Here is a 13,812-nt window from a genome sequence, read left to right as displayed (position 1 = left end):
CAGCAGGGAAACCAGACAAAGGGAACAAAGTTTGACTGACCACCTGCTCAAACCTCTAAACAGCATCGCCAGGCAAGCACCGGGGTGCAACCTTCAGGGAAAAAGAAAAGTGGGCAGACCAAGACAGACATGGAGAAGATGCACTGGGAATGAGCTGAAGGCAGCCAAGTGGACATGGGCCCAACTGAAGAGGACAGCCCCAGAACTGAGTCATTCTGTTTTCTTCTTCTTTTTTTTTTCCTCATAAAAAATGAATTGGCAAGAAACTGATGGAGTGGTCAGTGTCTGGGTTGATGACCATGGATGACTTTTCTTGTGCCTGATTGTCTCTTCTATGTTTTCTTTTCAGGTTCATTCAGATCAGTACTGACAGATTTGTTTTTAGATGTATTCTGACTTGAATAACAAGGGAAACAAAAAGAAAGGAAGAAGAAATAAACAGTTGTGTTGAAAAGTTCAGTGATCTTTTGGTAATTGCTTTTGGTTTACAGAGAGGCAGCTCAACCAGCCTGGGCAAGAAAGTCAAGCTGGTGAGTGTTGGTTGGTTTCTGTTTGTTTGATTTGATTTGAATTTTGTTGTGTTTTGGTTTTTGTTTGGTTTGGTAATAGTTTGTGTTGTTTCGTTTTCATTCTCCTTGGTTTGGTTTTTCTGTTTAAGTGTTGAGTGTGTATTTCAGTAATGTTTTGTTTATCCACTGTGTTTGCTGGGTACTGACAGGTACTGTTGACTGTAGTTTTGCTGTTGAGATTGATTTTCAAAGCACACACACACACACACACACACACACACACACACACACACACACAGATCCAAATCATACAGTACTTAGTTTCAGCAATATGCCTGGCAGGTTGTAAAGAAGAGTTACCTCTCTCAAAGGAAGTGGCATCACAGATATCATACCTCTCACTTTTTAATATGAAATCCAAACAGAGGAATTAGAACAAGGAAAAATCAGACTTAGTGATATGATCATCAAGGTAGACATGGATTTGAATCGGTCTCTTTACCCTTCCAAGTATTCATGCTTACAGTATCTTAGTGTGGACAAGTGGTGCATTGTTTTGAGGGAGTTGTGTGTGAAATGATTGCATCACAGCTGCAAACAAGTCTGACATTGTTATGAATGAGTCTCATATTATATTTAGTTCTTTACATTAACTCACTAAATAATCCTTGACAGTTTGTATATGTATATAAGTGTACATGTGTGCATCTGTGTGTGAAGTAGGGTGCATGTATGTGCTTGTGTTTGTGTCTGTGATTTGGTGTTTTTGGGTGTCCACATGCAAATAAAAAGGTGACATATATAGGAGAAACCTTTAAGGTTTGTTGGATAGGTGTTCTGTGTGTTTTTTTGACTCACTTGTGTAAACAGAGTGAGTCAATGTTTTAATGTGGTGTTCGGTTGTCTGTGTGTGTGTGTGTCTGTGTGGCTGTGGTAAACTTTAACATTGCCATTTTCTCTGTAAATACTTTGTCAGTTGACACCAAATTTGGCACAAAAATAGGAAAAATTCATTTCTTTCCAGTCATCTTGCAAAACAATATTGCACCTCTGGGATGGGCACAAAAAAAAATAAAAAAAAATAAAAAGAAGCCAAATTATATCCAAAATGAATTTACTGTTATATTTCTGTTATTCTCTAAACTTGGCACTTTGATCTGATATTCTGACACAGCAACAAGAGCAGTCATTTTTATCATTTTTTTGTTCAAACAGGAACTTCTTTTGCTAAGCATGGAAGTTATATTTCTGGTGCATGTCTTTGGTGCAGATAGTAAAAAAAGGGAAATTAATCTGTAATTAATGCTAGGGGGGTTAATTTGCTTTAAACTGATCTTTCTCATCTTAAACATTACATTTTGAAATTACATTCAGTACATAAAAAGCTTGTGTGTTTTACTCTCAGTGTACAGGGCTTTCACTATGTTCATTCGCCCAAGTGGTCTTTTTCGGAAAATACTAAAATCAGTACTACGAGTGGACTTTATAGATCTATTGGCTGAGCCCTGAAGGTCATGGGCAAAAATCATTTGCATACACATATTTATACATATTCAAAGCGCATGCTCATATTCCTTGCGAATGCGAACGACGACATTTTGTTTCAAGTTGTTGACCTGCCCGTTCAATCCTATATTCAATCAACAATACACGATAACATGTGATGGAAAGTTGGAGAAGGAGACCATTAAATATTTATTCAGAGAAAGATTTGTGAATGCCTCATCACTTAGTGGATTATGCCCCAAACTGCCATAAAAATATCAACAAAATCAGTCGGAATTCACAGTTAATAATAAACCATGAGAGTTAATACCCTTGATGAAACGTAAAAATTTCCAGTCTTGACTTTTCTCAAAATGAAGTCCTTTTCCCTTCATACGACGTTTAGAAGTACTTGTATGTGGCTCTACATGTTATTAGTTTAACAAAATACTCAATTTTCATATCAACTTTAAAACTATAAAACTAGAATAAACGTAAAAGAGAAATTGAATTGACCGTGTCGTACATTCCAGGCGGGCGTAACTAAACTTGTACATCTATCTAGATCCAGAGAAAACCGCTAAATGTTGCAGTGTGATTGCGGTGATAGCCACTTCTCCTTTACCGCGGACTTTAAAAGAATTCTTAATTGCCCTTAAACATTTTTTGAATGCCCAAGATACACCAGAATAATACGATTTAGACAGCGTTCTCACTGTGAATACCGCAATCGATTTATCGCCCTTAAAAAAGCATGTTTAAATGTTAAATTTTTTAACGTCAGTTAAGGAGCCATGATAATGTATTGAGTAAGACAGTTTCTTCTCACCCGAACAGGAGGGGTTCGAATCTGCCTTCAGGGCTTTTTTTTTTTTTTTTAACCTGAAGCTTTATAATGACAAATACAGAACACATTTTATCAATTAGATTTTTTTTTTTTTTTTTAAAGTGTATCACAAGTGAGTCTTGAAGGCCTTGCCTCTCTTGTTAGTGGATAGATTTGGAACATGACACTGTAATCCAGCTCTGATATGAAGACAAAATCTTGTGATTTGTATAGATAAGGTTTTGCTGCTTCACTTTTTTTTCTTTTATTTTTTTATTCTGCTTTGGTCTGGTGCAGTTGTTTTCTCATTATTTTTGTTTCAAACCATTCTTTATCAACATGTAAGGAAGTATCATAATGTATTGTGATGTGAATTGCAGCCTTTTTCAAAATCAAAATCGGTGAGATGTTGATATGTTCTTTTAAGCTTACTCTGTAGAAAATCACTGCTTCATCTCAAATGACTTGCTTATTTGTGTAAGCGGTTGAAGTCTCTCTGTGCATGTGAATAGAAAAGTGATTTTGCTTGTAAAGATCAACAGATCAGAAGTACACTGGGACAATTTTTTTCTCTGAGAACATGTTGCAAAATGATTCTGAAATAGCTGGTTATAATTGTGTTGTTTTAAGAAAAAAAAGTATTCTGCACTCCAGAGGGGGAAAATGATTCATTTTCATTTAGTTTCTGAATGCTCTCATTGTTCTTGAGGAGACAATGACCACACATTAATATGTCTTTCACCTTTCACTTGATAGATCCGTGTGTGTATGTCGCTAACATTTCCTGACCACCGACTTCAGATGTCTCCGCCCCTGTAGTCTGTTCAAAGCCAGCGTATGAAAAGAATATATAAGGGCAGAGCACAACTCCCACACATTCCGAAGCCTATGGATCTCCATGCCTGAATTATTCATTCATTGTCACCCTCATCAGTCACCATTAAACAAAAGAAAACTTCTTTTTTTTCAAACCATATTGCCCTTCATGCTCTGCTCTTATAAGGAGCTGAGACACACTTAATCTTGCAGTTCTATACACCTGTGATGAGTTAAATACATCAGAGCCTTGTGCATCAGCAGACTCATCATGAGGCCTGTCACAGGAGGAGAAAGCACAGCTCAGCAGTTAGCATCGTCATCAGTGGGGCCCTGAGAGGCCTTGTCCTGCAACTCTGAATGAGATTAGGTCCTAGGCCTACATGACCAAAGTGACTTATGGAGTTGTACAGTGAGGAGGGGTGGAGGGTGTGGGGAGTGAGGGTGGGGGAGGGGTGTGGAGAGGTGGGGGAGAAGAGGTGGGAAGGGGGAAGGAATGAGTGGCTTAAGAGGAATACCATTAAATAGAGGCTTGGAAGATGTTCAAGTAAAAAGAATCTCTCTCTCTCTCTTTTTCTCCTGCCCCCCATCAACCCCTCCCTCCCTGAGCTGATTTCACAGGGTCTTGGTATTTTTTTTTTAACACTCATGATGTCATTTAGATGCATCATTTACTCTTTTTGTACCTTTGAAATTAAGAGTTTATTTTTGCACCATTTTTCCTTATGCGCCTTCACTGCACATGGTTTCTTCTTTTTCATGCACCGTTGATTGGTTTGCCTTTAGTTCAGTTTGTGTAGATATGCTTGTTGACTTTAAAAAAAAAAATTTTATTCTTATTTTTCATTTCATTATTTTTTTCCAGATTTTAAAAACAATATGAATAAACACTTGTCTTGACGATTATCTGCTTGAATTGATTGGCATTTTTTTTTCTGTGATCCAGTTTTGGTCTGTTATATATATCTATATATATATATATAATTATATATATATATATATAATTATATATATCTATATATATATACAATTTGTGTAGATTTTTCTTTTATCATTGTGATGTAGTTTTGCCATTTGATTAGCTATTTTAGATAGACTTATGCTATTTTAGTTGGTTTTTTTTTTTTTTTTTTTTTTTGTCTGTTGTCCTCTTTTTCTTTTTTCTTTTTTTAAATACAGATTTGGCCGATCTTTCTCCTTTTGTAGGCTTTATTTTATTTTTGCAAATTTTTTTTTCAATACAACGTGTTATTTTTTTTTTGTTTTTTTTCAATTTTCTTTCACTTTCATTTATTTTATTTACTTTTGCTTTTTTAAGTAGCTGAACATTGTTTGCTTACTGTAGTGTAGTTTATTTTTCTTTGAAGAGTGGGTGGGGGTCTTATCTTTTTTTTCTTTTTTTTTTGAAGATAGAACACCTTCTGTGTACAGTTCAGTCGACTAACCCCATGACTCTGGATTCTGTGGAATGTTCAGTTTGTTGCTGTTTTCTTGTCTGATTGCTTATGATTGTTTGAGGGGGCAGTTGATGCTTCGGGGAAGGGTGGCTGAGGGAAAGGTTTGTTCTGCTTCTCGGCGGTATGGTGTTGAGCATTGCATGGCTGTGCTTCCCATCTTCTGTTCCTGCCTGTGCCGCACTTTGGATGGTGTCACTGCTGGCAGTGGTGGTGTTTGGGAATTATCAATAGATTGTGAATCTTTTTTTTTTCTTTTTTTGGGGAATAACTTGTCAGTTTTACTTACCTGAGAAAAAAAACCAACTAATGAGACAAGTGTTTTTTGAATATTATTTTTATTTATTTTCAGGGGGGAAAACATGAGGATGTTTAGAAAAAAAAACAACCAAACACTTCTTGTGTTTTAAATTGCAGTTTTTACTTTAGATTTGGTTTGATTATGAAAATGAAATAAGAATAGGGAAAGAGTTTCTGATGTAGCTAAGTTTATCAGACAGGGCATGTTTGTTTTGCTTTTGTTTTGTATGGGTTTTTTTGATTGTTTGTTAATTTTGGTTGTTGTTGTTTTTTTTGTGTGTGTGTTTTTGATTGGTTTCCTATTGTGTTTTTTTCTTCTTTATATGTTGGCTTTTATAGTGACAGAAAAGAAAAGGGTTCATTATAATTCTACATGATAAAAAAGGAAGAAAGAAAGTTGACATCAAATCAAGCAAGCATGCACCACACCAAAGCACACCATGCACCACACTCAAACTCACACACACACACACATCCACACATCCACACACATGCTCGCACACAGACAGTCATCTAATGATAGAGCAAAAAAAAAAAACAGCATAGCAACCCAACTACACACAGTGTATTCTCCCAACACCACTACACACATTACATGAAAACCACTAACTTTAGCTTCTACCTCGTGTAACAGCTGTGTGATATTTCCATTTTGTGCAGGCCCCGGTCAGAAAAATAAGTAGCAGCTCCACACAGCATTTTTCTCATGCCACCACCACATGCGTCACATCAGAAAACACTGATTTTTTTTTCCTCATGTAACAGTCATGTGTTTACATTGTGCAGCCCCCAGAAGCCGTCCGGGTGCACCAGTTGACAGAGCAACAGGTCAGTGTAACCTATTCTTGTTGTTGTTGTTGTTGGTGGGTTGTTTTTTTTTCATTTATGTTTTTTTTGTTTTCACCAGATGTGCTGTAGCACATATGGATCAGTCTGCACGCTTTGACACCTCCTTGAGACTGAAAGTGTTACACTACAGAAAGGATACAAGAACGAATATGGGAGGAGAGAGAAAGAAGATAGGGGAGGGAAAATAAAAAGATACAGAAAAGATGACAACAAAGATAGAGGAGGGAAGACAAAGAAGAGAAGGCAGAGGAGGGAAGACAAAGAATGTAGAGGGGGGGGGAGACAAAAATGAGAAGACAAAGGAGGGAAGACAAAGAATGTAGAGTAGAGAAGACAAAGAAGACAGAGGAGGGAAATCTAAGTAGAGGTGGGAAGACAAAGAAGACATAGGAGGGAAGACAACAGAGGAGGGAAGACAAAGAAGACATAGGAGGGAAGACAACAGAGGAGGGAAGACAAAGAAGGCAGAGGAGGGAAGACAAAGAAGAGAAGGCAGAGGAGGGAAGACAAAAAAGGTAGAGTAGAGAAGACAAAGAAGACAGAGGAGGGAAATGTAAGTAGAGGTGGGAAGACAAAGAAGGGAAGACAAAGAAGACATAGGAGGGAAGACAACAGAGGAGGGAAGACAAAGAAGACAGAGGAGGGAAGACAAAGAAGGCAGAGGAGGGAAGACAAAGAAGGCAGAGGAGGGAAGACAACAGAGGAGGGAAGACAAAGAAGGGAAGACAAAGAAGGCAGAGGAGGGAAGACAAAGAAGGCAGAGGAGGGAAGACAAAGAAGGCAGAGGAGGGAAGACAAAGAAGGCAGAGGAGGGAAATCTACGAAGATAGAGGAGGGAAGACAAGGGAGGGAAAACAGAGGTGGAAGACAAGAAGAGAAGACAAAGGAGGGAAGGCAAGAAGAGAAAACAAAGGAGGGAAAACTAAAAAGAGGGGGGGAAGACAAAGAAGAGAAGACAAAGGAGGGAAGGTAAGAAGAGGGGGGAAGACAAAGAAGACAAAGGAGGGACGACAAAGGAGGTAGAGGAGGAGGAAAAAAAAAGATAGAGGGTGGAAGACAAAGAATGTAAAAGGGAAAAGACAAAAGAATGCACAGAAGGGAATTTATGTATATGAGAACCAGTTTTGAGGATGGGCGGTCAGCAGACGAGTGTGATCCTTTCACAGACGGGCAGGAGGAGACAAGATGTGACAAAGGGAAAGAGAAATTAAGAAGGCAGTAAGGAGGGAAAGTCAGAATGACTTTGTGAACCGTTCAAAAAGGAAAAAAGAAAGGAGTGATTATGTCTGTTGTCAAAGAGAGAACAGAGATGGCGGAGAGTTATGGAGAGGAAGAGGGGGCATATTAATTGTAGAAAGAGAGGGAATGGTAACAGTAGTTATTCAACAAAGCTATGGTCCCATTTGAAGGGGTGATTGCAATTTTTTTTTCATGTGAATTCATAAAGATATAATCTCACTACATGGATACACAAACAAAACTGTGTTCTGGTTAACCAATTATGAACCAGTGTTTTTAATGACTTGTGAATAATTATATATGGCAGGATTTAAAAAACGTTTTCATTTTTAGGAGAGAGTGGGGGGGGGGGGGATGTGTTTTCATTAGCTTGTAGATGTCTGGAAAGAAGTAGTGTGTGCAGTTGTGATTGGGTTGAATGTAACTATTGGTAGGAAAGGAACAATTCGTCTGTAAAAACAAGTTCAGATATCAGTAATTTAGGCAAGCAATTTTTTTTTTTTTTTTAAACTTGATTCTCCATCAGCATTTGTGTCTGTGTAGTGCCAGCAGCATTTTTGCATATGCAATACCATCGTTATGAGTACATGCAGTGTATCTGCCCATATATTCTGCATGTGTGGTTGGTTGCATATGAAAACCTGCCATGGAGTGTGGGTCAGTTTCCTCATGAGTGTGCGTGAATGTGTGTTACATCTTGTGTGTCACGCATGGAACTCAGATGCAGCTGACCCAGAAAAGGGCTTGTTTTTATGACTCAAGGATGTCTGTATTTCCAGCAAGAGGAATGGGAGAACGCCCAGCTGGCGATGCCGGTGGATTGGGAAGGCGTACAGATTGACCCGGCCCCCTTCCAGCTAGTGGAGAGAACCTCCCTGCACAAGGTCAGTGATGGCGCCTTGCGTCCTCTTCTGTCTCTGCCACCGTCAGTTGTATGGATGGAAATGGATAGGCCAAGATGTGTATTGCCAGCCCCTCTTTCTCTTACTCCCTTCCTGGCCTGTAATCTGGTGGCTTTAAGCAGCAATGCCTCCTCACCCCACCCCCTTACCCCCACACCACCATCCCCATTTCAACCCCCTCCCCCCATGACCCATACACTCCCCCACTCCCTTTCATTTTGTTTCCTTCCACCCTTCTTTCCCGCTTGAACTGGGGCCCATGGCCATTGTTGAATAAATCAGTTCTGGTTTCAGTTTCCTAGCCTGTACCGATGGTGCTACTGAAAAACATGTCACAATTATCCAGTTGTGGTTCGTATAGATTGGGCTAGTATCCATTGTCTGACCCATCACAGATAAACTCACTGTTAACATTCAGCTAAAGCATGCCGAAACAAGTACGATAAACCTGTATTTTTTCCTTTTCAAAGGGATAGACTTTTTGTTTGGAATATTGACACTAGGAGGCAGGAAGCAGTAAGACTAATCTTCCTTAGAAAGGAATTTAGTAACAAAAAAACTAGTTTCAGTTCACCAGAAAACAGGAACACCAGTTGAGTGGTGAAAGACTTGCTGTCTAATGGTCCTGGGTTCAAATGCAAGTCATGATGCATAATGGGTTTAGGAAGGAGATTTTTTTCAATCTCCTAGGTCAACACATGAACAGACCTACAAATGCCTGAACCTCCTACAGGTGTATATGCATGGTGAAGATGAAATGCACGCATTAAAGATCCTGTCATCCATGTCAACTTTAAGTGTGATGGAAACAAAACATACCCATCATGCATACCCCTGAATAGGGAGTATGGCTGCCAACATAGGTGGGTACAAATGGTCATCCACATAAAAAGCCCACTGGTACATTTATATCAGAGTGAACATGGGAGTTGCAGTCCATGAACGCAGAAGAAGGAAATTCACCAGAGCAGAAAGCATTGTCTGAGGCATGAGTTCGATCCTTGTTAGCTTCTTCAACCCCTTGACTGTACAGTTGAAATTCAGAGTATGTCATATAACACACTGTGCTGATGCTGTGTTCATATACACTATACATCCAGATACCTCACTCTTTCTGTTTCGCTCACCTTGGCAGAAAAGTCGGCTGCCAGGCAAAAACATGAAGAAGAATTAACTCCCTTGATTTCACAAAGCATGGCATGGTGGGGAAGTGTGGGTGTGTGTGTGATAGTGAGTGAAAGGGGAGGGGTGGGGGGTTGCACTGTGACTTGTTCTTTCCTTCACTGTGTCTTGGTTATCCCTTCTCTCTGTGTATGTGTATGCTGTGAACAAATTGATGGAGTACGTAGTGATCAAAAGTGTGAGTGTCTGTGCATGTGTGTGTGTATTTATATGTGTGTGTACTTTTTATGCTTTTATCTTCAGTAGTTTAGGGGATCTGACTGAACTAAGAGTGCAAGTGTAAACTTTCCTCTTTTTTTTCTGATAATTTTCTCAGCATAATGCTTAGCAAAATATGTCGGTTGTGAAAGGGTTAAATCCATATTTTCGCCACGATGGACTTGTGCCATGGAATCGAGAGTTGATGATGTTGTTGATGCTGTGTGCCAGGTCCACTCCCTGTTCTCACTGCTGGGCCTGAACCATGCGTACGTCACCAACACAGGACGACTGGTTGGGGTGGTGGCGCTCAAAGAGGTACGTGTTGTCATATCCTGTACTTGTGTGTTGTTCATATAATCATGTGTTGTATTGTATTGTGTTGTATTTCTCTTTTTGTCACAACAGATTTCTCTGTTTAAAATTCAGGCAGCTCTCCCCAGGGAGAGCGCCTTGCTGCACTGCAGCGCCACCCATTTTTTTGTATTTTTTGCCTGCATGCAGTTTGATTTGTTTTTCCTATCGAAGTGGGTTTTTCAACAGAATTTTGCCAGGAACAACCCTTTTGTTGTCGTGGGTTCTTTTACATGCTCTAAGTGCATGCTGCACACGGGACCTCAGTTTATCGTCTTATCTGAATGACTAGCGTCCAGACCACCAACACTCAAAGTCTAGTGGAGGGGGAGAAAATATCAGCGGCTGAGCCGTGATTCAAACCAGCGCGCTCAGATTCTCTCACTTCCTAGGTGGATGCGTTACCTGTAGGCTATCACTCCATGTTGTTTTTGTGGGGAGTGGGGGTGGAGTTGATTTTTTTGTTTTGATTTTTATGTTGCTTCTGTTTCAAGACTGTTTAAACTGTTTTTTCAAAAAGGGATTTTAGCAGTTCAGTAAATGCTCAGTTCCTGGAACCATGCATGATGTCCTGTTGTAAGTTTGAATGACTTGCTCACATAGAGCACCAACACAACACATGTCTGTGGTCTCCTGGTGATAACAGTGTTTTATTGTTTTGTTCTGGGGGGATGGGTACATTTTGGAGTTTTCTTGTTGGTGTTGGTGTTGTTGTTTTTGATTAGTGATTAATTTTACCATCTGCCGTTATGTTATAGTCTTTTTGCATTTGTGATCTTAAATGGTAACTGATGTGTAGTGTCAGTGGCATTTGCATTCTTGGCAATTGAAAATTAGAATGGTTTCATTATTTCTGTTTTTGTTTTTATTGTGATAATTGAATTTCAACTTGTTCGTTGCAGCATTTTTGTTTGTTTCCATTTACTTTTTTTTGAATTTGTAAGTATATTCATTGCTTTCACATCTGCATCCATGTTGTTTATCACTGTTCAGTGTTTAAAGTGCTTTGTGGGCCATATGTGAAATGAACTTATAATATATTGATCATTTTAACTCTTTCACCACCAAGTTTCTGAGTGAAAAACACTCCCCAGAGCCAGATATTTCAGAAACAATGCTCTCAGTCACAGGCTTTGGTTCATGTCAAAACAACACAGTGGACTTGTTCAGTGCAAACTGGGTCAGGGAGCAAAGGTTAGACATTGTTCTGTTGGTGGGACACTGGCCGCAGTTGTCAAGCTTTGTCACAATGTGAAAAATGGTGTGATCAACATGACCCCTTGATGTCGACAAAAGTGGCTTATGGCGGTGCACTGTTTAGTCAACAAAAATGGCCTGTGGCGGTTAAAGAGTTAACTAGCCACAGTGCATAGTCACTCTGACTTTGTGTTACAGCTGAGAACATCTTGTTTCAAAAGCGTAAGAAGAGACAGAGTGTAAACCTGACAAGATGGCGTGGAGAGCCTTGGCCAAAGGAATGATTCAGCGCTTATAGCTTTTAGAGGCGTTTGATTGGCTAAGAGCAGACCGGGGCAAGACTGCTCGTCTTTTCACTGTTAGCCGCGCGAAATTTGGCCAAGCAGAGCAAACCGATAGGCCTAGTTTGCATCAGTTTGACATGGTAAGTATATGTAACACCAAACATGGAGTATAATACAAACCCCTCCTTTTCACACAGTGTAACTTTGTGCCACAGATGAGAACATCTGGTTTCCCACAGTGCTTAACCACTCAGCCCTTGTGTTGCAGCTGAGAACAGCAGTTCAGGGACAAATAGACAACCAAGAAGCTGACAAGTCACGCCGAAAATCCTCCAAAAATGAGAGCGAGGACGATGACAACGAGGCACCCATCGACATCGGACGGCTGGAAGTGGAGGCACAGACATCGACGAACACGGAATACCGACTGACGCACGTCTCAGAGGTGCACAGACGATTCACAGAGAGCGCTGCATGAACAGTGTGGGTCCAGAGCAGAGACTGATGCGCTGGAGATTTTTCCTTCTTCACCTGGAAAGAGGAAATGGAAAATATGTGCCTGTTTGAGTGTTGTTTACCTAATGTACAGCATGGGACTGTTGGAGTATCTCTTGCCACTCACGCATGAAAGAGTTGGATGAGGGAAAAAGCCAGCCAGTCTCTGGATAGTTTGAGTCGTAACTCTGCTGTCAGGTCTTATGAGAGAGAGAGAGAGAGAGATGGTAAAGAGATTATGTGTGTGTGAGGAATCTGGTGTTTGACCTGGAATTATTTTATTTACTCAAGAATTACAATTGTGGCTGGTGTAAAAATAATAAAAGTACAATATTAACTAGTCATTAGGCAGGTGATTTTCTCCAGAGAAGGTTTTTTAATGATCTATTTTGAACCACTGCTTGCATTTGTGTATTGGTCTGCAGTTAACCTGGGCTTGTGTCGAAGTGTTAATCTTGTGTTGAAGGGTGTGGAAGGGGAAGGTGACGTGTCTGATGAACGGTCATAATTATATCATGCACTTTGCACCTTTAGGGCTCAGCAGACAGAAGGTGCTGAACAGAAGTTAAAAACTTCTCCTTGTTGTTGTTGGTTTTTGTTCTTTGTTGTTTTATGGATATGTTTTCTGGTGTTTCTGACATCAAATCTCTCTCTCTCTCTCTCTCTCTCTCTCTCTCTCTCTCTCTCTCTCTCTCTCTCTCTCTCTCTCTCTCTCTCTCATTATTCAAGCATATTTTCCTTTTCCTTTCATTCTGTCTGTTTCTTTCTCCCTTCACATTGGAACGTACAATTATCAGTGTTAGCAGCACAGTGAAGAACACATGCAGTTGTGTGCAGAGTGTACTGAGTAGAGGAATCTTTCAGAAAATAAACCCCCTCTACTGCAAACCACCCATGGAGACCCTGTTTGGTCTTTTATTTGAGTACATATTTTGACAGTCATGTAGATACTCTTTTCGACAGTGATGTAAATACTCTTTTCAACAGTGGTGTAAATACTCTTTTCGACAGTGGTGTAAATACTCTTTTCAACAGTGATAATTATTGTATCTACACATGGAACCGACAGTGTCTAAGCCTCTGGTCATTGAAAAAGATAGCCAGTCAGAGAAGTGTTCTGAGAAAGTCTTCATTGAGGTCTTGATTTTGTCACCTGCATAGATGTATTAAACTGTGTACGACTACTGAGCACTGATAATCTGTTCACAAGTTTCTGTCAGGATGAACCAGTGAATTTGATTTTGCGATTCATTGCAAATTTCTCTTGATGAAAGAATCTTAACAGTACTGCTGATATTTACATGTTCGCAGTTTTTACACTACACATATCTGATTATGTCTTTGATGGTTATGTAGTTATGTAATTTGGTGTGTGTGTGCACGTTGTTTTTTCTCCAGGCATCAGTTCATTACTTGTTCAGATTGTTCTTGCAGTGTCAAGACATTAAAGACATCGTTTTTTTTAGACATATCAAACCAAACCAACATCACATTTTTTTGTTTGTTTGTTTGTTTCTGTTGTTATCATCATTGTTGCTTTTGTTGCTTTAGGATTGTGACATAACCACTTTCATACTTAAACACATTTCAAATACAAAAAATATTTTATTAATCTCTCAGCTGAGAATTTGTATGTTCTGCCCATCCAAAAGCACATGAAAACGTTTCCCTTTTCAATATTTTGTTTCTTATACTTTGCGTCCTTGTCACCAACATTTCTTG

At 39.5% G+C, this 13,812-nt stretch overlaps 1 protein-coding gene across 4 annotated transcripts in view; it reads left to right on the top strand.

The window, feature by feature from the left end:
- The window catches only part of LOC143287681 (chloride channel protein 2-like), an 81,653-nt gene extending 68,858 nt beyond the window's left edge, over window positions 1-12,795 (top strand). For 3 of the 4 annotated variants that reach the window (XM_076595863.1, XM_076595865.1, XM_076595861.1), the window contains exons 22-27: window positions 492-530; window positions 3,201-3,221; window positions 6,177-6,218; window positions 8,258-8,362; window positions 9,992-10,078; window positions 11,864-12,795. In XM_076595863.1, coding sequence (XP_076451978.1) covers window positions 492-530; window positions 3,201-3,221; window positions 6,177-6,218; window positions 8,258-8,362; window positions 9,992-10,078; window positions 11,864-12,073 — 504 coding nt within the window. In that variant the 3' untranslated portion in view covers window positions 12,074-12,795. The remainder of the gene's footprint in view (window positions 1-491; window positions 531-3,200; window positions 3,222-6,176; window positions 6,219-8,257; window positions 8,363-9,991; window positions 10,079-11,863) is intronic. The other variant, XM_076595864.1, reaches the window with a different exon arrangement.
- Window positions 12,796-13,812: the final 1,017 nt, after the last annotated feature.

This window comes from Babylonia areolata, chromosome 11 (assembly GCF_041734735.1).
Source record: "Babylonia areolata isolate BAREFJ2019XMU chromosome 11, ASM4173473v1, whole genome shotgun sequence".
Lineage (NCBI taxonomy): Eukaryota > Metazoa > Mollusca > Gastropoda > Neogastropoda > Buccinidae > Babylonia > Babylonia areolata.
The sequence above is the reverse complement of the archived record's forward strand: the minus strand, read 5'-3'. Positions and strand labels throughout refer to the sequence as shown.